The 22,667-nt window shown below is 48.2% G+C and overlaps 1 protein-coding gene across 1 annotated transcript; it reads left to right on the plus strand.

Annotated features, from left to right (window-relative positions):
- The first annotated feature begins 4,855 nt into the window (after nucleotides 1–4,855).
- RAB11B (RAB11B, member RAS oncogene family) lies at nucleotides 4,856–21,747 on the plus strand. The gene is made up of 5 exons (XM_063146900.1): nucleotides 4,856–5,107; nucleotides 12,961–13,156; nucleotides 14,800–14,993; nucleotides 16,422–16,502; nucleotides 17,729–21,747. The coding sequence occupies exons 1-5, from the start codon at nucleotides 5,068–5,070 to the stop codon at nucleotides 17,872–17,874; spliced, it is 657 nt and encodes a 218-aa protein (XP_063002970.1). The 5' UTR covers nucleotides 4,856–5,067; the 3' UTR covers nucleotides 17,875–21,747.
- The last annotated feature ends 920 nt before the right edge of the window (nucleotides 21,748–22,667 follow it).

The following is a 22,667-nucleotide window of genomic DNA, read 5'->3' on the forward strand; positions in this document are numbered from 1 at the left end:
CCTGGGGGGGGGTGGGGATGGTTCAAGGCGGGTGGGAAAAGCACGGGGTTGAAGTGCATTGCGGGGGGCCCTGGGAACCAGCAAGGGGGGGCGTTCTGGGGTCGGCACAAAGGTCTCCGCACGGCAATGCTGTCTGGGAGGACATTTTTAGGGAGATTGGCCCTCTTGACGTTCTTTAGTGCTGTCCCATGCGTGCTGAATTCCTGGTCAGGCAGCATCCCGTGCCGGTGGCTAGTTTCTCGTTCCCGTTGTTCGGGGGTGGGGGTGTCACTCAGTTGGAAGAGCCCCTGTTTTGCAAGCGGACGGTCCCTGGCCTCTCCAGGTCTCGGTCTCCCGTTGGCCAAGGTAGCCATTTATCCCTCCCCCCTCCAACCTGGCATTATTAGAGGCATTGAGGGTGAGCCTGGTCGGTGGGGGAGAAAGCTGGGGTGCAGCACCCATCCTCCCCAAATAAGGCCTTTCTGCCCCCTTGCAAAATAGGCCGTGCCGTATTCGAATGGGGATCTTGCAGCCCCCGCCGCAAGAGAAGGCCACAAGCCAAGCCGGCTTCGTTGGGCGTCCCTCGGATCCTCTCGCTTCTCGTCCCTTTTCCTCCTTTTTGGTTTTTTTAAGTCATATTGACTCATTTTCGCTCCGATGTCTTAGCTGCTTGCCGTCGTACATAATAGTTGTGCTCGTTGGCGCCTCGGTTGGTTTTAAGAGTGCTTTTATCCTTTCGTCTCTTTTTTTTTTAAAAAAAATTGTTTCCACGTGTGTGTTTTTATAAAACGAAACGTCGATCAGCGAAGCAGTTGTAACTTATGAACGTTGTCTCGGACAGGCGCAAATTAGGCACAGGGGGAGTTCTGTTTTTCTGCTCTCGGATTGTGTCTCTGTTTTTATACTTACACATATGACTCTCGGGTCAGTGAAGTGTCTCTCTCTCTCTTTTTTTATGAATAAAAAGAAAACCTGATCCTTTTCTGTCATGCGATTCGGCAGGGTTGTCAATGAACGTAAGAGCCCTGATTCTCTGTTCACACAGTGGCTTACCAGCTGTCCACCAGGAACGCACAAAGCAGGACATGAATGCATTAGCACCCTCACACCCATGTTCCCCAGCAACTGGTGTGCCTAACAGCCTCTTGATACTGGAGGTAGCACATAGCCATCGCGACTAGTAACCATTGAATTCCTCCAGTAATTTTTCTAACCTCCACATAAAGCCATCCAAGGTGGTGGCCATCACCACGTCTTGTGGTAGTGAATTCCAGAGTTTTAACTCTGCAAAGTCCTTCCTTTCATCTGTCCTGAATCTCCAACCAGTCAACTTCTTGGGATGATCCTGGGTTCTGGAATTATGATAGAAGGAGAAAAATGTCTCCCTGTCCACTATCCAGATGTTGCTGGTCCACAAGCAGGGCAAGGAGCCAAGCAGCCCCATATTTGAGGGTAGACCACTGCTGCACAGGGAGGTTCCATTTCAGCTATTTCTATCACTCATAGAATGCGTATAAAGGGCCTAAGATTTTTCTAAGTGCCGTACAGCATCCCCGATGGTCAGGACTGCAGGGTGTTGTAGTCCTAACATATTTGGCTGGTGGGGGGAATGCTGGGGTTTGTAGTCCCAAAACGATTTTGGAGAAGGCTAAACCTTTTAATAAAGATGGAAAAGCTGCTTTGCTGGATCAGATCAAGGGTCTATCTAATCCAGGCGCTGATGCCCAGAAGGAAGGCTTGAAGCCACCAAATTCAGCTGGAATTCGGAGGTACACTTGCTCTGCTGCAGGAGGCTCGTTTAGCTATTGCAACACAGCTTTGAGTCTAGTCTCCGTAACAACATAAGCGCTGCCTAGGTGAAGACGTACTTCCCCTATTCTGTCACAAACCTACACATCAAGTGACCCTCATTTCATACTCCCTTAAAAAAAGAAAACCCCAAACTCCAAAGGATGGTTCTTTCGAATTTAGTCTACCCACGCGAAGGATTGCTGCTGCTTTGTTTTCCTAAAAAACAACAACCCCACCCTGCTTCCTATTAGAGAAGAAAGACACTCTGCACGTTGCTCAGAGGCACCACATCTCAGGGCAGAATGGGTTCTCTCCCTATGTCCAGGGGTGGATAGAACGGCATTATATGTGATGCCTCTGTTCCTCTTCAACATCTCCAAGCGTTGGCTATCTCTGGCCTGTAATTTTTTTAAAAAAAATAGTATTAATCATTTTAAACTTCCGGAGTTCTTGAAAACTGATTTATTGGGGTGCCAGAGCGCCCCCTTGTGGTAGCCAGAGGTGGCAAATCTAGTCAGCGGCATGCAGGCAGACATCCAACAGGTATCTCCTTTCGTTTTATTCCATTTCTGACGCTTTTGGAACAACATGCATAAAATAAAAGTAACAAAAAGGTTTCTATTTAATTCAGTCCCTTTATTCAGAACCATGGGGCCTAGGATGGGTCCTGTAGACAATACTAACTTGTAAGGACCAATGGGCTGAGTTATTTGTGAAACTTACTGCAAAATATAATAAAATCCCTAAGCGGTTCTCATGTCAATATTAAAATCAGATTTAAAATGCAATATTAAAAACAATTCCAATTACGATCACAGCGCAGAGCAATACAAGGAGCTGAAAGACGGTGTAGCGTGATAAATTAAAGCAAGGCAACGTAATCTCTTTCTCTATCTCTGCGGTAAGACCATTAGGCCCAGACTTTTAAAATAGTTTGACGTGCTTTGTTGTGCAAGAGAGGTGTGTTACCTTGCAGAGCACACACAACAAAGAGATCTTGTCAAAAGATCTAATCCGAGGAAGCGTGACCCACTCTTATGCAGTACTGAATTGGCAAAGTTGTACAGATAAAAACCCGCTTTTTATCCAGCCTGCGACTGAAATCTGCAAATGAATTGCATCTCAAAAGCCTTGAGGGTCTGAGCAATTAGGATCTGCCAGAATCCCCCTATCTTAACCCATACCCTGGCTTGAACCAGGCCTACGGGCTGAGTATGGGTTTAATGTAGGTTGTTGTGTTGTGTGAGCCCAGCTGTGCTAATAAACCATGGTTTGTTCGTTAACCACAAGCAACCCACAGCTCACAACACAACAACAGATCATAGGTTCTCTTCATGGATTGTTCATGGTTGATAAAGCATAGTTGGTTAACGCAGCTGGGTTCACACAACACGACAATCCATGGTTCTACAACAACCGACACTCAACCTGTACTCTGGCTTGTCGGGTTGTGTGAACCAGGTCTATAGGTTGAGTGTGGGTTGTTGTAGAACCATGGATTGTTGTGTTGTGTGAACCCAGCTGCGCTAACCAACTATGCTTTATCAACCATGAACAATGGTTGAACCACAAACAACCCAGTTTACAACCCAGCAACAAACCATGGGTTCTTGTTGAAATATCTTTCAATTCCAGATACCCTTGAATTCCAGATACCCTTGAATGAAATAGATTTGATCGGGCTTCAGGCCTGGTTTTGGAATGGAAACGGCCCTGCTCGTCCTGTGGAAAGACCTTTGCTGAGATAGGGACGGAGGGAGTGTGATCCTTTTGATCCCTTTGGACCTCTCAGTGGCTTTTGCGTTACACAGTTATACCTGTATCTGACAGGTTGTCTCTTTCCCTATATACCTGCTTTGGACCCTAAGATCATAGCCAAAAGCCTTGGTCCAGGTACCCACTGTAGATGTGGTGAGGTGGTGGCCACTACAACATAAGGAGAGGGATAAAATAAAATAAAATAAAATATGCTAATAAAAAAAGCATATATATATATATATATATATATATATACACACATACATACATATATATGCGCTATATTTTATTTTATTTTCCAATAATTAAAATAAAAAAATCTCTGATACATACATACATAATATATATACATATATATATAAAAATTATATATTTTAAATAATAAAATAAAAATAATAAAATATGCTAATAAAAAATAGCATATATATGCTATATTTTATTTTATTTTTCAATAATTAAAATAAATCTCTGTGATACATACATTATATATATATATATATATATATATATATATTTTAAATAATAAAATAAAATAATAATAATAATAAAATAGCATGCTATATTTTATTTTATTTTCCAATAATTAAAATAAAAAAATCTCTGGGATACATACATACATAATAAATATATATATATATATATAAATATATATTTTAAATAATAAAATAATAATAAAATAAAATATGCTAATAAAAATAACATGTATATATGTGCTATATTTTATTTTATTTTCCAATAATTAAAATAAATCTCTGATACATACATAATATATATATATATATATATATATATATAATAAAATATATATTTTAAATAATAAAATAAAATAATAAAAAATAAAAAAATGCTAATAAAAAATAGCATATATATATATATTTATTTTATATGCGCTATATTTTATTTTATAATAATTAAAATGAAAAAAAATCTCTGTGAGGCGAAGAGGGCGACGCCAAGATGACGTCACGAGCCCTCCCCCCCACTTTTAGACCGTTGAGGCCCCGCCCCCGAAATAAATACATCCGAAAACTCCCAACCGCCGCCGTCTCGCGCCTCCGTCCTTCCGATTGGTTACGGCGGTTTCTCTCTCTCTCTCTCTCTCTTTCTCTTTCTTTCTTTCCCCCCCCCCCGGCCCTTGTGATTGGCCGCGGTCCTGCGCTCGCGCCGCACAGCGTTCCTCCCCGCCCGCCAACCCAGAGCGCGAGGGCGGCCGCTGATAAGCGGAGAGGGCTGCCCGTCTGCCCGCCCCCTCCTGGCCCCTCCCCTTCCGTATCTCCTCAGAGCGGGCCCCGCCCTCCTGGCCCCTCCCCTTCCGTATCTCCTCAGAGCGGGCCCCGCCCTCCGCCTGCCTCGGTGCCTGTCAGGGAGAGGCTCGGCCCGGCTTGGCTCGGCCTGGCCTAGTCCGGCCTCCTCCTCCTCCTCCTCCGCCGCCGCCGCCGCCTCCCTTCCCCTCCTTCCGGACGGAAACCAGGCGAGGCCCCGCCGAGGAAGAGAGAGAGGGAGAAAAAGAGAGAGAGAGAAAGAGAGAGAGGCGTCGCCATGGGAACACGGGACGACGAGTACGACTACCTCTTCAAAGGTAGGAGGAAGAGGAAGAGGAGGAGGAAGAAGAGGGACCGGGGGGGGGCTGTGAATGGGCCCCCGACGCCCGCCTTGCAACCCAGAGGGGGGTGGGGGAGGCAGTTATTTGGGGGACCCCCGGCTTTGAGGGGGCTGAGGGGCCCCCCTTGCTTGGAGGGGGGGCAAGGAAGGGTGGGGAAGGGGTTATTTGAGGATACCCCCCCTACTTGGAGGAGGCTTAATGAGGTTGAGGGGTTCACGTGAGGAAACCCCCCCCCCCCACACGGGCTGAGGGCCCTCCCCTCTGCTTGGAGGGGGGTGAGGGGGGCCCTTGCTTGGAGGGGGGGCAAGGAAGGGTGGGGAAGGGGTTATTTGGGGACACCCCCCTACTTGGAGGAGGCTTAATGAGGGCGGGGGTTCACATGAGGAACTACACACACACACACACACACACACACACACACGGGCTGAGGGCCTTCCCCTCTGCTTGAAGGGGGCTTGGGGGGTGAGGGGGGCCCTTGCTTGGAGGGGGGGCAAGGAAGGGTGGGGAAGGGGTTATTTGAGGACACACACCCTACTTGGAGCAGGCTTAATGAGGTTGAGGGGTTCATGTGAGGAAACCCCCCCCACACACAGGCTGAGGGCCCTCCCCTCTGCTTGAAGGGGGCTTAGGGGGGTGAGGGGGCCCCTTGCTTGGAGGGGGGGCAAGGAAGGGTGGGGAAGGGGTTATTTGGGGACACCCCCCTACTTGGAGGAGGCTTAATGAGGGCGGGGGTTCACATGAGGAACTACACACACACACACACACACACACACACACACACGGGCTGAGGGCCTTCCCCTCTGCTTGAAGGGGGCTTGGGGGGTGAGGGGGGCCCTTGCTTGGAGGGGGGGCAAGGAAGGGTGGGGAAGGGGTTATTTGAGGACACACACCCTACTTGGAGCAGGCTTAATGAGGTTGAGGGGTTCATGTGAGGAAACCCCCCCCACACACAGGCTGAGGGCCCTCCCCTCTGCTTGAAGGGGGCTTAGGGGGGTGAGGGGGCCCCTTGCTTGGAGGGGGGGCAAGGAAGGGTGGGGAAGGGGTTATTTGGGGACACCCCCCTACTTGGAGGAGGCTTAATGAGGGCGGGGGTTCACATGAGGAACTACACACACACACACACACACACACACACACACACACACACACGGGCTGAGGGCCTTCCCCTCTGCTTGAAGGGGGCTTGGGGGGTGAGGGGGGCCCTTGCTTGGAGGGGGGGCAAGGAAGGGTGGGGAAGGGGGAAGGAAGGAAGGGGAGCAAGGAAGGGGAAGGGGTTATTTAAGGACACCCCCCCCTACTTGGAGGAGGCTTAATGAGGTTGAGGGGTTCACGTGAGGAAGTGGGGGAAGTGGGTTTGGGTTGTGGTAAGATGGAGCATGTTGGGGAACTGGTGGTTTGGGAGGGGGCTTTGGAGAGGGGAGTGATGGGGATGGAGGAGGAGGTGTGGGGGCAGGTGAGTGGGGAAAGTGGTTCTCTTTTTGGGGGCTTGGAGAAGAAGTGTGGGTAGGAGAAAGAGAGGGCTTGGGGGGCCTTTCAAAAGGTGGTCTGGGGCGTGGATCGGAGGGAAAAGGGGGCTTCAAAAAGGGATACATGAGGAAGGGTAAGGCTTCAGGGGGGCTGTGAATGGGTCACAGGATCCCCCATCCTGGTCCCTAAAGCATCTGCGACCAATGGGAGGGGAAAGGGGGCTCCCCCTCCTCTGTTGGAGGGTGAAGGGAAAGGATGTTGGTTAAAAGAGTGGGGCTGGGAGTTTGGGAAGGGAGGAGCCTGGGAAGGGCGAGAGAGGAGCTGAGTGGGAAGCAGAAGGGAAAAGGGGGCTTGGAATTTGGGGTGGGGGCTATGAAGGGAGAGGCTGGAAGGGGTCGGGGTCTTAGAAAGGGGAACTGAAGCTGTTGAGACAGCTGTAATGTTTCTTGTTACTTTCCTTTGATTGTTTCTTAGCCTGTTGGTTCAGTAGGTTCCTAAAGTTGCTCACAGCAGTAGTGCCATGATAACAGCACCATCCCATGTTGGGAGAAGAGGGTCTGGGGGCCTTAAGGGGGTCATGAGGCTGGGAGACCCTCACTGCATATGCATAGGCTGGGAACAAGAAAGGGCTTTTTTGAGGGACAGGTCTTTAAATGGTTTTGGGGGGCGCTTCTGTTCTAGCACTAGCATTTTGTGGCTGCCATATGGCACCGAAGGCAGCTTACACATGATGGGTGGGTAAGAAGCTGGTGGGCTGGGATTTGTAGAGCAGCTTTCCTTGACCCTGACTAGGGGTGGGGGGCTAAAGATGCTGTGGCGTGTATAGCTCAGTGGCACGGGTGGGTCCATGCAGGAATGAGGAAGGGTGTACTCTGGTGGAGGACGCAGAGCGAAATGCCCTCGCAAATGGTCTTGGGGCAGGGGAGTGTGGTTGTAGGGGGGTGAAATTGGATGCCTTGGTTCTCTGGGAGCGGAAGGATTGGCATAAACATCTGTCTCCTGATGAGACGCTTTGTTTGGGAACAGATGTACGTGGTGGACTTGGATGGCTTAACGCATTTACAGATAAATTGTGCTTTGTCCCAAGAGCTCAGGGTGGGTCATAACACTGAACAACATGGGAAGCTCCCAGTCCTGCAGGCCCAGACTCAAATCTAGCTCAGTCACCTCCTTCCTTTGTTCTGCTGCCCCCCCCCAACTTCTATGATCTGTTCATATTTTCCCAGTGTTTTGAAAGAACGTTGTTGCAGAGGGACGCTCCTCCCAAATAGCTTTTTCAACACATGCACACGTGGTTGAGTTTGAACCCAAGCCCCATCTTTTCTGGTTGGTTCATACCCCTGTGGCCCTTACATACAGAGGTTCTAGCTCTTTGGTATCAATGCCCTTTGGCGGAGTCTTTGCTCAGCTACGCGTGTTGGAATGCTGCTTGTGCAATTCTCACACTAACACTTGGCTGTGTATCTAAGTCTTTCCAAAATCATGAACTGGTCAGTTAATGGGTAGCAGGGAAGGAGGAATGTACAAGAAGCACGGTCATTTGTAGTACTGCATTTTGAGAGTTTGCACCAGCCTTACCCAAACCCTCTAGATGTGTTGGACTGCAACTCCCAGCATCCCCCAGACAGCATATTTGGAGTTGCAGCCCAACACATCTGGAGGGCACCGGCTTGGGGAAGACCGGTGTACAGGATTCAAGCTTGCCAGTCGTGGGCAACAGCAGCCGTCCAATCAGCGATTCAGCCGTAATTGGCGTCATGTGTTACCCTGCATGCGACCGGCATGATTGACCTGGGAATCAATCAGCTTAACGGCATTTGGTTCCCATGAAAATGAAGCACACGCTTTTGAATAGTTGCTGTGAACAGCAACTCAGTCCAGTCCTGTCCGTGCCAGTTTATTGCTCGTTCCTGAGAATGTTGATATGGCGTTGTAATGTTTTTGGAAGGTGAAAAGTCACTGCAAATGCAGCTAGCAATTTTGGGGTGGAGCGAGGTGCGTGTGTGTCGTTTTGGGAAGCAGAAATAAAACCATGTATTCATAGTAGAACTGATCAATCTTTATCCTAGGCCAGACTTCCCTAACCTAGTGCTGTCTGGATGTTTTAGATTACAACTCCCATCTGGACTAGCCAGCATGGTAAATGGTCAGGGCTCATGGGAGTTGTAATCCTAAACATCAGGGGGGGCACCTGTTGAAGAAAGTTGCCCTAGGCCAACATGACCCTTCAGGCACTCTCTTGTTTCTGCAATCCCTGAACGGTTCCACTGAGCCTCTGATGTGCCACAAGATCTGTACAGGCTTGCTTTAGCTAGTTTGCGATGGCAGCTCCTGGACCTGGCATTCAACCTGGCCAACCTTGACTTATAAGGAAGCAGGCTTTCAGATGAGGTGTGGCATGGGTGGCCACCAGAGGAAAGGCCTTTTTGGCGGTGGCACCTGCGTTGTGCCGTGCTCTCACCGGAAAGGCTTCCCGAACACCTATGTTATAATAATTTCGGCACCAGGTAAAGACACTTGGTTGTTTTTAATTCTGCTGTGTTAATAGTTTTATAGTTGCTGGCTTTTTATTTGTTTGGTTTAATACCGTCTTTGGGTTTTATCCCATTTGATTGTTAGTGTTTCTATTGTTTTTATGAGCTGAACACCGAATGTCTGAACCTGCGGTTCCTCTCGTACTGAGCAGGATTAATCATAGAATCATAGAATCATAGAATAGCAGAGTTGGAAGGGGCCTACAAGGCCATTGAGTCCAACCCCCTGCTCAATGCAGGAATCCACCCTAAAGCATCCCTGACAGGTGGTTGTCCAGCTGCCTCTTGAAGGCCTCTAGTGTGGGAGAGCCCACAACCTCCCAGAAATTACTAGCGCAACAACACATCATCAGTAGATTAAACTGCCCAGAAGACATTGCTAACTGGGTGATATATCAATTATGTAAATAACTGGGTCTCTTCAGCTCCTCAGTGGGTGTAATAGTGACCAAAATGTGTATGTTCACATTTATTTATTATATTTTTAATCTGCCCAACAGCAGGAATTCTCTGGATGGATCGCAGGGACTAAAAGAATACACTACAAAAACAACATAGGAATAATTTTTTTTTTCAAGATAGCCATAACACCTAAAACCAACCAACCAAAATCTTTAAAAGGCCTGAGACAAAAGTAAGGTCTTTGCCTGGCGCAGAAAAGATAACCTGGTGCCCAAAAAGTGCCTGTCCCAGCCTACTTGGAGAGGGCGTTCCATAAACCGAATGGTTTGCTTGGGTTGTTGAGATGAGTAAACGTGTACCTGTACCCCTTGCGAGTACGCACAACTTCCATAGAGAGAGCAGTTGAGGGGCTTCTGCTTTAACATGCAGACCTGGTGGGTTGCGTTCTAGAAGGTTGAGTTCTAGACTGATTCCCTACCTGAAGGCAGGTTCTTCCAAAAGGTACTTCAGGTCTTAACGCTCCTCATCCATTTTTGCAATGAGTGTGGCATAAGCTGTGCGTGGAAGGGAGACCAAAGTAGAACTGGTCAAAGTGCAAGAGGGAATCCAGCCAAGCTTGTGAGGCTCAGATAAAACCAGTTAAGGTGCAGGTAAGCTTACTAGCTAGCCAGCACTGTTGGAAAATTCCTTCCTGTGTGTGTGTGTGTTGGTGATCATGTGTTGTTGTTGATTTATTTTTTATGTGAAGGGTTATTTCAGACAAATGGCTCTTGTGAAACAGGGTTTTGGGAAATTAATGTGTAACCACTTATTTATGAATAAACCAACACACTGGTGATGCTCATGTCTCTAAACCACAATAAGCAATCAACATTCGCACGTCCAGTTTATAATTTTTTCAAAAAGACTTTTTTAAATAAACAAACAGATCTTAAAATCTGTTTGTTTATTAAAAGATGCTTTCAGTTGTTATAAACTGGATGTGGGATTGCTGGTTGTTTATTGTGGTTTTCCTATTTATGTGTCAGTTTTTATCCTGTCCTCTGAAGCCCTAGGAATGCAACTGTTTGCATGACAAAACAATATCTCGTTACATTACTCACTAGCCTCCCTCCTTATCCATCCGAAGCCAATTTGAATGTAAAGGTTTTGTGTGCTTCTGAAAGGCACTGAGATTTGGGGTTTGATTTTCCAAGGTATTCCAGGGGTGCTCTGTGCATGGTTGTAACCCTGCGTGGATGGTATGCTTACCAACTGTCTCTGCAGAGGCCACCAGTGAGGGAGGAAGCAGCAGCCAGGCACCTCTCCATCGTGCCTGGGTCCAGCTCCAGCTGAGAGCCCCCTCCCTCCTGCTGTCACCTGTAACTGCTGAACTTTGCAACTAAGATTGTAGTGCCTGAATTTGCTTTCCTTTCCCCCCCCCTCCTCCTCCCTCCCAATCCCCTTTCCTTTTGTGTCACGTCTTTTAGATTGTAAGCCTGTGGGCAGGGACTGTCAAGAAATACTTTTGTAAGCCGCCGTGAGAGCCTTTTTGGGCTGAATGGCGGCATAAAAATCCTTAAATAAATAAATAAATAAACAGGGCAGTTTTAGTCAGTTGTGATGGAGGACGTGAGTAGAGGCCATCTCAGATATGCTGGGTGTGAGCTTTGTAGGTGATTGCTACCACTTTCAATTGAGCTCCAAAGGAAATAGGGCATGGCTGTGTGTGTGTGTGTATGAGAGAGAGAGAGAGCACATGAAAAGACAGGCTATAGTACTGGATGTGGAATCAAGTTTTTAAAGAACCATAGCTTTCCTTTCCTTGGGGAAAAAAATCCAGTTTCTAGTCTTTATGGCCGTAAAAGTATATTTGCAATTGTTTGGGCAATGCATGATGAAACCCATGGAAACTGAACAAGATTTGTGGCCTTTGGGATTTAGTCCCTTGCATGGGTCACTGCCCGTCCTCCATGAACTCCCCAAAACCAGAGAAACTGTAAAAATTCAGAGCTACGCAAAAAAAATATGTACATTTTCATAATTGATAAGGAGCCCAATTTGTGTTTTTTTGGGGGGTGTAGAATTCGGTTTGCCTTGGTGAGGAGTGTGTTTAACCTTTTAGAGTGCACCGAACTCTGGCAACGGGAGTGGATGCACTGGTGTAATGTGCTCCCAACGACGCATCCCTGTCAGAAGGCCAGAATTGCTTGAATCGGGGCATGGATTCTAGCTAGGGCTTGTTTACTTGATTCTTTGCCACAATTCCTCCCTACCCAGTATCCTGTTGATTGTTGCCGGGGTGGGGTTGCATCCCTTGAGCGAGGAGACACTTCTGATTGAGGAATGGCTTCGGCCAGTTTTACCAAGTAGATTTATGGTGCGCTGTAATGACATGATTCTTCTATGGTGTATTGCTGTGTGATTATTGCCACTACGACTGTCTTGATGCATTTTATACTTGATTAGAAGCCGTGCTTTAGTCTGCTTACCCTACCCTGTGCCTGTTTGCATTCTCTTCCCCTCCTTATTGTTTTACTATGATTTTATTAGATTGTAAGCCTATGCGGCAGGGTCTTGCTATTTACTGTTTTACTCTGTACGGCACCATGTACATTGATGGTGCTATATAAATAAATAATAATAATAATAATAATAATTAACTGCACTCATTGAATAAAGGAGCTCAATTGTTGTAAACTGTCCAGAGAGCTTCGGCTGTGGGGCGGTATATAAATGTAATAAATAAATAAATAATAAAGAGGAGGAGGTAGTAGCAACGGCTTAATCTATGGGCAAGAGGTTCTCTGGGGACCATGGCTGCGGAAGGCAGGAAAGGAACCACACAGCAAGTTATCCAGGGGACAGTTGAAGAGGCTAAAGTTGAAACGGCTGAGATTTGTATGGATGCTGGGGAGGAGGAGAAACAGGCTGAAAACGGTTGAGAGGCTTGAAGGAAGTTGTAAGGGAGCAGGACAGGCAGCAGGGGCAGAAAGGTGAAAGTTTTTCTGGGTAGCTCTTGCCTTGTCTGACCATTAGGGCAGCCCTGCCTTAGAGAGCATGTAAAGCAGCCTTCCTCAACCTGGGGCGCTCCAGATGTGTTGGACTACAACTCCCAGAATGCCCCAGCCAGCTGGGGCATTCTGGGAGATGCAGTCCAACACATCTGGAGCGCCCCAGGTTGAGGAAGGCTGATGTAAAGCATCAGGTCTTGCCAAGAATCCCGGCCCCCGGCTGTGGAATGTTAGCTGACCATTTGCTAGCCAAGCGTGCGCTGTTTGCCTCCAAGAACGCAGAGGTGCTCCCAGGGAGATGGCGCTGGTTCTTCTCCCTGGGGGGCAGCGAGGTCTCTGATCTCTGCAGCGACCGCCTGCCTGTAGCCTTGTGTTCACAAATCCCAGCGTGATCGATGGATGCTGACAGTGTTATGTTGCCTTTTTCTCCCAGTTGTGCTAATTGGAGACTCCGGGGTGGGGAAGAGCAATCTCCTGTCCCGCTTCACCCGCAATGAATTCAACCTGGAGAGCAAAAGTACTATTGGCGTGGAGTTTGCCACCAGGAGCATCCAGGTGGATGGGAAGACGATAAAGGCACAGATCTGGGACACTGCAGGCCAGGAGCGATACCGTGCCATCACCTCAGCGTAAGGCTCAATGGGGCTTTCCTTTATGATGCATAGGGTTGGGCAGAGGGTGGACTAGCAAACAGTTCCCCATGGGTTGGAGAGAGTCTGCTGTGCTTCTTGCAAAAATGCTGGCCTTATTCATCCCTTGGGCTACTGCTTAAGCAAATGAAGATTAGGGAACTAGGCAATCTTGCCCTGTAAAATTTAAACTGCTTAAGATGGATGTGGCGGGGGTGGGTGGGGAACAGACCCTGCAAGCCAGTCCACTCCAGCATTAAAGAATCCAGAGCAATGAGTGGTTGAAGGGGGATCTTGAGTCATGTGTGGTGACCGGAGTCGTAACCTGAACCGAGTGAGTTCTTGAATTGATTTCCCTCTCTCAACTAGCTTCTAAGCCACAGGCTGTGGGGTCGCATATTGCCCCCAGCCATTATCTCTGGGGAGCCCAGCCTCCTGTTCCCAGGTTCTGCCTACGGTGTCTCCCAATTAAAACGGTGTCTCCCAATTAAAACGTCACAGAACTGAAAAAGATGGGTGGGGCATTGCTGCCAGTCAGTGGTGAACTGTATGCAATTCTGAGCCGCATGGACCAATGGTTTTAAACTGGGATAAGGCAATTAGCTTCCTGTGTCTTGTCCTTAAAATGTGTGTGAACAGTGCAGAAATCAGTACAGTTGTTCCTTCCAGAATAACACCCTGTAGAAGCACCTAAAACAGTCTGTTTGCTAATGTGGCTTTGATGATACTTAGTAAAATAATGGGATATAAATTTCTCCTTCATACCTCTGTCCTGAATGCTCGAGACTGGGTTACACCAAGCTCTAGAACTGTAACTACAGAACCCTATAATATCAGACCAAATCTTTACCCACACTATTGCTTAAATGTAGCCACTAAAAGGCGATCAAGTGGCTCCCAGTTCTTTTGCTGCAGTGTTCCTTTAGCGTTCAGTGTTTGTGTCTGTAAATCCTTTGTGTATTGGTGGTGGGGAGATGTCTCGGGCGCCAAAATGGTCCCTGGACCTCCTGCACTTGTCAACCCCTGAGATTGGTAGGTGGATGGATGGATAGATAGATAGGGCCTGTTCAGATGACATGCTAAGCCATGGTTAGGCTGCTACCCTAACCTGCTACCTGTCTTTTTTCCTAAGTGTAAGCCGCTCTGAGAGCCTTTTTTGGCTGAGGAGCGGGGTATAAGTGTGATAAATAAATAAATAAATAATAAATACCCCTTTTGCAGCAAGTGAGCGTATTTGAACCGTGGTTATGTAGCCGCCATGGTTAGGACTGGTTCACACGTCATGCTAAGTCATGGTTCACGTGACAGGTTAAGCCATAATGTTTGGCTCAAAACGCTGAACCTCTGTGGCTTAGTGTGTTGTCTGAACAGGGTCAAAGAGAAGGCATGTATCGGAGCAAAGCCGGCTTTAAAGGAAAAGGGCTGCCCCTATTTATTTGGAAGAAGTTTGCTTAGTTTAATATTGTCATAGCGGTCGCCAGGCAGAACATTATTGGATTCTTTGTTCTGTCTGACCAGGTGACCCACTGGGCTCCCAAGTCTCTGCTCTTCCCTTCCCATTGTAACAGCTTTATATAAGCGTGACAACGTTTGTGTTGTGCAATCAAGCCTGTTTCCGTGTAACGCTTGTGAAACAATTTCAGCTACTACCGTGGAGCTGTCGGGGCGCTTCTGGTTTATGACATTGCCAAGCACCTGACGTACGAGAATGTGGAGCGTTGGCTGAAGGAGCTACGGGATCACGCAGATAACAACATCGTCATCATGCTGGTGGGAAACAAGAGCGATTTGCGTCACCTGAGGGCTGTGCCCACGGATGAGGCCCGTGCTTTTGCAGGTTTGGCTGTTGTTAAATTCTGCTGCTGACTAGTGTGTTTTTTTTTAAAAGCGTCTGGTGCTTGTAACACGGTTGGTCTCACTCCCTAAAATGCTGAGGGGTTTTACAAACTGTCCCCTTGGAGGAAGAGGGGGAAGAATAATGGCATGCTCTAGAAAAGCTTTGTGTAAATTGTTGAGGGGTTATCATTACTTTACGAAGCACCAGTGTTGTCATTGACGGAACTAAGTCTAGGGCGGGTCTGTGTCTGGAAGGCCCCCCAAATATATTACACCTGGGAATGGGTAGGCACCAGAAAGAGGGCCCAGACAGGGTTGGTTCATTAATTGTTGCATTAATTGCCACAGTAAGCTTCGATAAAAATAGAGCATTTTATCAAAGTGCTCAAAAGTATGTACATTACCTATGACAGCCGTGTCAGACATCGTCTGGGAAGACCTGGGTTCAAATCTCCCTGCTTAGCTGAACTTGGGGCCCCATTCACCTCATGTGTGTTTCTGAAGCTAAAATAAGAAAGTTCGCCCAGTATTCAGCCCTATGTATTTCAGATTTGGGGGTCTGGGTAGCCGAGGCCCCAACATGATGCTGATGAGATCACAGCTGAGATTTTGTATTTTTAGTGGCCTTCATAACTCACAACAAAGTTCTTGGGGCAGCTTACAATGAAACACACACACATATTAAGGGTGCACAATCCTTTCGGGACTCGGAGGCTTCAGAGTATGCCATGGCTTCTGCTGGCAAGGAGGGAGGAGCAGCAAAGGCAATTTTTGCTTCTCTGTCCATGTTTTTCTGTTTTTCTTCTAGATCAGCCTTCCTCAACCTGGGGCGCTCCAGATGTGTTGGACTACAACTCCCAGAATGCCCCAGCCAGCTGGCTGGGGCATTCTGGGAGATGCAGTCCAACACATCTGGAGCGCTCCAGGTTGAGGAAGGCTGTTCTAGATGGACCTCTGCCTTTCTGGTGGGGGCGTTGCTGGGACTGGAGAGGGCATAGAGGTTTTTTTTGTATCCGTCTCTTCTCTCCCCTCCCCACCCACCAGGACGCCTCTTTTTGGTCCTCCAAGGCCGCTTGCATAACCTCAGAAGGCAGCTGGCACGTGTTTTTCTGCGGTGGCTGTGAGAGATTGGACCTTGCAGCCCTCCCTCCCAGAGTCTAGGAGGAGGACTTCAGTCAGTCCTATTGTCCCTGAGATGCTCTCTACGGATCGTAGGATGGCTCTCTAAAACAATACAGAACATAAAACTATACGATCAGTGTCTTATTTATTTTACCTGTTTTTGATGCCGTCATGGGGCAGCTGGATGGGGAGTGTGAAGCATCCATTTATTGCTGTGAATGGTCTTGAGACTCTGGAGAAAAGGGCCAGTTATACATTTTAAAAACAACAACCCTGCAGTGACTTCCTCCCTTTTACCCCCTTGCAGAAAAGAACAACCTGTCATTCATTGAAACTTCCGCACTTGACTCAACAAATGTAGAAGAAGCTTTCAAGAACATCCTTACAGGTAAAGGGGTTCCATTTGGGTTATTGTACCTGGCACGGAGGCACAGCATGGAAAAGACCCTTCCCCCCCCCCCCCGTCCCGGGTTTTAGCTGTGGTCACTGGGGTATGTGCGTGTACAAGTGTGAATGACTTATGGTTGGCATTTCTAGTACCTCTTTGGTGTGCAAGTTTATATGGTGGTGTATTAAGATCAGTGATGTGGAGCGGAAAATGAATGCCAATTGCAAATACAATGTTAGGTAATTTAAAGGTTCAGGTTTTTTAAAATTTTATTTATTTATTACATTTTTATACCGCCCAATAGCCGAAGCTCTCTGGGCGGTTCGCAAAAATTAAAACCACAATAAAACAACCAGACAGGTTAAAAGCACAATTACAAAATAACAGTATAAAAAGCACAACCAGGATGGGTAAAGTACTAGCATATCATCTGTGGTTCTTTGGCTTGCTAACATTTATTAGTGTGTCAGCAGCTTTCAGTACCTTTTATCCCCTTTAAATTTAAACAATGTAAACAAAGCGTTTGTTAGTGTTTTGACATTTCTAGAGGTATTCCAGTACAAAATGTATATAACACAACATTTAAATCACATTAAAGTGTGCTTTAATTTCCCCCCTAAAATAATATTTCAAGTCAATTACTTCTGATGGTTTGGGGACAAAAAGTTAACACGGGGTAGTCTTTTTTAGCTTTGTGTACTAAACACAGGTCAAATAAATGTGTCAAATGCAATCACTGTCTAGGGCAGCCTTCCTCAGCCTGGGGCGCTCCAGATGTGTTGGACTACAACTCCCAGAATGCCCCAGCCAGCTGGGAGTTGTAGTCCAACACACCTGGAGCGCGCCCCAGGTTGAGGAAGGCTGACCTAGGGCATCGGGGGGGAAAATTCAGTGCAAATTACTCTTAATTTACACCGGATCTTTTTCTCCAATTAATTTTTTCTGGAAAAAGCATATCACTAATTAACATCTAGCTTGGCGAAGGATACTCACTGTCTGCTGTTGAGGATGGGTGGCTGCCTTGCCTTGACAGGGGAGGAACTGGGGGGGTGTGCATTGCAGGAAGGCCTTGTCTGGAATCGCACATTCTTAACAATTGCACGGCAAGAGCCACGCTGAAGGCCGCTCAGGTGCTGCCTGGTCCTTGACGGGTGTGGTGGAGAGGCGACTCCTTTCCCCCCGCATCTGTAGCTGAGCCTCTCTCGGCCTCCTTTTTTTTTTGGCAGAGATCTACCGCATTGTGTCGCAGAAGCAGATTGCTGACCGGCCTGCCCACGACGAGTCGCCTGGCAACAACGTGGTGGACATCAGCGTGCCCCCCACCACCGACGGACAGAAATCCAACAAACTGCAGTGCTGTCAGAACCTGTGACCTCCCGGGGGCTGCTGCTACCTGCCCCCTCACTCTGCCCGTGCTTCGGTTGGAAACCCGTGTGCAACTTTCACAGCATCTCTCCCATCATTCAGCCACTCCAGTTTCCTCCCTTCACTCCCCCCTCCATCTTAGAGCATTATCCATAGGGCTAACATAACCCTTACCTGTGACTCCTTTTGAATATGATTATTTTGGGGTTTGAAATATAAGCATTGAGCCGACAGATTATTCTATATATTTTTTGTTTCCTTTTATTTTATTTTATTTTAGTGTCATGGAACATCTCCTGGACATTAATCACCCTGAGACACTTGTTAACTTAATTTCCTTTTTCGGGGTTTTGTGTTTGTGTGTGTGTGTGTGTGTGTGTTGCTTGTGGGGGGTGGGACGGGACGGATGCAGGCTCTTTTTCGTTCTAGCAGCAGAAGGAATCACTGCACTTGAGCGGTAGGAGAGGAGGGTTCATTTCTAGCCGGGCACAAGAGAAACTTTAAGCCACGAAAACGCCTCACTTCTGGCTTGTTGGAAATACGTTGGTGGTGATCTTAATTCTTGTCCGTGCTCACACCCGTGCAGACACCTGAAATCTGTGCAAGAGAACCTTTGACTGTCACTTGTTCTCTGTCCTCTCCCTTTCCTCTCCCCCACCCCAACCCCCACCCCCTAATGCACAGCTGGTCTGGCTGTGCAGTTTCCACTGCTATCTGCTACTGGAAGTCTTTACTCTCATTTCTCTCCCCCCCCCCCCCCCTCAGTTCGGGAACAATGAAGTGTGTCTGAGCGCGGCATCCCCAGTTCCTCACTTCCCCAGCTGTCGGCACGGCTGCGTGCAGATCATATAAAGTGTCTTCTAGTGCTTTTATTTCTGGCTTTATGTTAATCGGTCTATCTTTCAATGAAGTGCTGGCCTAATGGCTTCGTTAGAGCCTTCTTGCGATCTATAGGAATCGCGCCTCTTCACCTGCGCGCAGTAAATCCTCCTTTTCCCAGATTCTGACTCTGCATGTTGCTTTATCCCCCAGTCTTTCTCTTATCGCAACCTCCACCCCCCCCCCCACACACACCTTGGAGTGAGTGTGAAGCAATATTTTTCATGCCATGTATATAACTCACACTGGTGAGGTTATTTGGATGGATAGTTGTAGAGAACCAGATACTTGATTACGACGATAACTCCCTTTTGTAACACCTGAGCATAACCATAGCATCTTAGGGGTTTTGTTACCTCCTTGAAGGTCACTTCCTTTGAATTCTGACCTCCATTAAAAATATAATAATAACAAACTCCCCGCGTGCTTCCTCCGTCAGTGCTGCTTCGTTCTTGTCTTGATCCCCTGAGGTTTTACGGTTGTTGTTTCTCTAAATGATTGTACGACTCAATCTGTGATGCACAAGAAACCTGACATCGGCAGGGCTAAACACCACCGAAACTTAAAAAGTTGGCTGGGAACAAATTCTTTTGTCGCTCAAGCCATCTTCTTGCATGAGAGGGGCTTGGTGGCATATGTCTCTCCCCACCTTCTACTGGTTCTTGCGCTGTTGGGCTTTTGAAGCTTTGTGAGCGAGGGATGCTTGAATAGCCAGCAAGCAGTACTCTGGGGTGATTTGAGCAGCTCTTGGAATCTGCCCTGCTGCGTGGTGGCGACCTTGGGGTGGGATGGATGCTGCCTCTCCTCGCTGTCGCTTTCTTGGTTGGGCTACAACCCTTTAGAAGTTAATCTGGTCCTTCATCCCTCTAAATCCTTGTCAAGGTCCTTGCACAGGACACGGTTTTTCGGCCAGTTGACCCAAGTTTGAAACACGCGCCCACGCCCAACCGTATCCCCCGCCTGTCCACCAGGAAGTTCCTTCAACCCCGCCGATCTGCTCAGGAGCACCCCTTGGTGGTGAGCGGAGGTGGAAGGAAACACACGGCTGACTGCCAGCTGAGCGGGCTCTGAAACAGGAGACGGCCTTTCCCTGGGGTTTGTGGCCGGCCTTCGAAGGCTTGGCTGCTGAATCAGAGGGCGGGCAAGGAAACAAGAGGACGCCCTTGAAGGCCGGCCTCCTCTTCTTCTGTGGGCAAAGAGCGCATGGGCTGTTTGCCCAGGACCCAGTGCCCTTGCTAATCACGGCCTGGGGAATAGGAGGTAGTCATTGTTTTGCGAAAACCTCTCTTCCGGGGAGCCAGCTTGATTGATGGGGTTGCTTGAGACTCTTGGGTTGCTCTGACCTTCCTCGTCAACTCGGTCAGCCAGCGCTGTCCCCTGGGCCAGTTCTCCCTCTTGCCGCGCGACGCGTCTCCAGGCGGTTGCTGTTGGCTCAGCTCTATCTTTCTGTCTTCCCCTTGTGTTTGCTTCCTTCCTTTGGCCTAGTCTGCCCTCGGTGCAAACGCTGCCGTCCTTGCTCGGCTAGAAAGCCGCAGCGTAACGGGTAGGGGGAGACCGCTTGGCATTTGGCTACGTGTACAATAGATGCATGCTCACACACCTTAAGTCAGCCTTCCTCAACCTGGGGCGCTCCAGATGTGTTGGACTGCAACTCCCAGAATGGCATTCTGGGAGTTGCAGTCCAACACATCTGGAGCGCCCCAGGTTGAGGAAGGCTGACTTAAGTGAATCGGGGCCCAGGATAGCTTTGAGGTGACTTTGTCGTGCAGGTGAGCGTTCTGGCTCACCATCGCTAGGCATGCTGAATCTGTGTGGGATTAAAGGCTACTACGTTGATTGGACACTGAACTCCACCTTAACCTGAACTCCAGAGAGTCTTGTCATGACCCGGCTCTCAATTGCTGGCTGGGTTGGGCTTTCCCAGGGCGGGGAGAACCGGCACACCTCCTCCGCTTGGCTGTGAATCACCCCAGGGTGTCCCAAACAAGAGTCCTGGGCACCCCTTTATTTGCATTACTTTTTAGGTGCTGTAGAGAGGGAAGAGAAGAAGGAGGTGTGTGAAGAAACGGAGACTCATTATCCCAAGCAACCGCTGGAAGATGTGAGCTGAGCTTCCTGCTTAACACACTCCATGCACCTCTTTTAAAAGAACCGGCGGTTCCTTAGCAGTGCGTCTTCCCGCTTTGGGCAGTGGTCTTGACTAAACAGTACACAGAAGGTGGTGGAGGGGCTTGTACTTCCTGCTGCACTCTTGTGTTGCAACTTGGTCTGGTCCTTCTCTTCTTTCTCGCCCTGCCTTCCCCAAATCTTTCTCAGAAAGACTTGCTAACTCCCTGCAGCCCGACACTGGAGCCTCCAAACCTAGGCAAGAGCAAAACCGAGCCTCTCTGGGCTCCCATGGGGCAACCGTTGCAAAAGGGGTCCGGACTCCCTCTCCTCCCCGTTCCTTTTCCTCTGGTGTGGAGTATCCTTGCTGCTTCAGCACATGGCAGTTGCTGTGTCAGGGAATAGGGACGCCTAGTATGACCCTTGGTCTCAGGAGCAGCCCTCCTGAGGTCCCCCTCAGCCCCACCATGCCGAGAAGGAAAGGCTTGTAGGGCCGGGACGTGAGGCCTCCCTGATGAAGCCCACTACCGTTTTCAGGGGACAAAACCAATGCAGAGTCTCTCTCATGGGGACATTGCAAGAAGGCTCCCCCAAAAACTCCACCACTAGGAATAAACAGCAGGTCTGAGGGCAGCCGACTCTGGAAAGGCTGTGAAGCCTCCCCCCTCTCTTCCTTGCATAAATGCCTGGGGCCAATAAACCCTCTGCAGGTTGCAGGATGGCTTTGGATTGTACCATTGGCTTCTTGGGGTGGGGTGGGGAAGACGTCCCCATCCTCTCTCCTTTGCTTCCTGCTGACTCTTCTGTTAAGTGCAATTCCCCTTGTAAATACTCATTTTGATTTTTGTGCATGGTTATTATGTATTGTGGATATATAAAGATTGCCAAAACCAAACGGCGCGTCCTGTGTTTGTGTGCGGCTCTCTTAACCCGAGGAGCGGGGTCCTCGGTTTGCCGTGACTTTGGAGAAAAGTGCTAACTTAGGGGTAGAGAAACCAGACTTCGACAACCTGAAAATCTCTTCCAAGTATTTTCCCCCTCCCTTTTGAAAAAGAAACGCGTTCTTAGCCATTACGGCTGTGAAGATCTGTTTTGAATTGGGATTGCTCCAGCTTTGTGCTCTGCAGTTGGACGGCAGCTCCCATAATTAGGTTGCGGGTGGCTGGATTACCTTGTACAGAAAGCACCTGTGTGTGAGTGTGTTACTAGTGTGAAACTATGGTTTCTTTTGTGGAAATTAATTCTCCAAATTCAGAAATCACAAAAGCGCTAGTCTCTAGCCTTCCTCAACCTGGGGCGCTCCAGATGTGTTGGACTGCATCTCCCAGAATGCCCCAGCCAGCTGGCTGGGGCATTCTGGGAGATGCAGTCCAACACATCTGGAGCGCCCCAGGTTGAGGAAGGCTGCGGGAACGTTTTGTGATTTTTAGTTTCTGAGAATCCAGAGTGTGCTTTGCCAAGGATCAATGACTAAAATGAGTCAATTTCCCCTACAAAATCCTGCAACACATCAGCACATTTTAAAGATAAACCATCTAAACTTTGCTGTTTTGCTGCTTAAAACTTCTCTCAAGCAACTATCACGGACCTTTTCTAGTATCTAGGAAGGGCTGCAATACTGCATATATATCTCCATGGGATTAAACCTGGCTATGTTTACTTGGAAGCATGATTACTATGCTATCAATTTTTTTTTTTAAATCTGCCAGGAAATTGAACAGATTTGGCACTTTCAGTTATAAATGACATGCTATAAATGAGGTCATGCAGGAAAAATGACGGGATCTTGATCTAAGCACAGGGAACCGTGAAATT

This window comes from Elgaria multicarinata, chromosome 23 (assembly GCF_023053635.1).
Source record: "Elgaria multicarinata webbii isolate HBS135686 ecotype San Diego chromosome 23, rElgMul1.1.pri, whole genome shotgun sequence".
Lineage (NCBI taxonomy): Eukaryota > Metazoa > Chordata > Lepidosauria > Squamata > Anguidae > Elgaria > Elgaria multicarinata.

Excerpts from the sequence above, each read along its gene's own strand:
- RAB11B (XM_063146900.1), top strand. The coding sequence starts at position 5,068 with ATGGGAACACGGGACGACGAGTACGACTACCTCTTCAAAG. Across the intron at positions 5,108-12,960 it reads GTACGACTACCTCTTCAAAG|TTGTGCTAATTGGAGACTCC; the intron begins GTAGGAGGAAGA and ends TTTTTCTCCCAG. Across the intron at positions 16,503-17,728 it reads TTTCAAGAACATCCTTACAG|AGATCTACCGCATTGTGTCG; the intron begins GTAAAGGGGTTC and ends TTTTTTTGGCAG.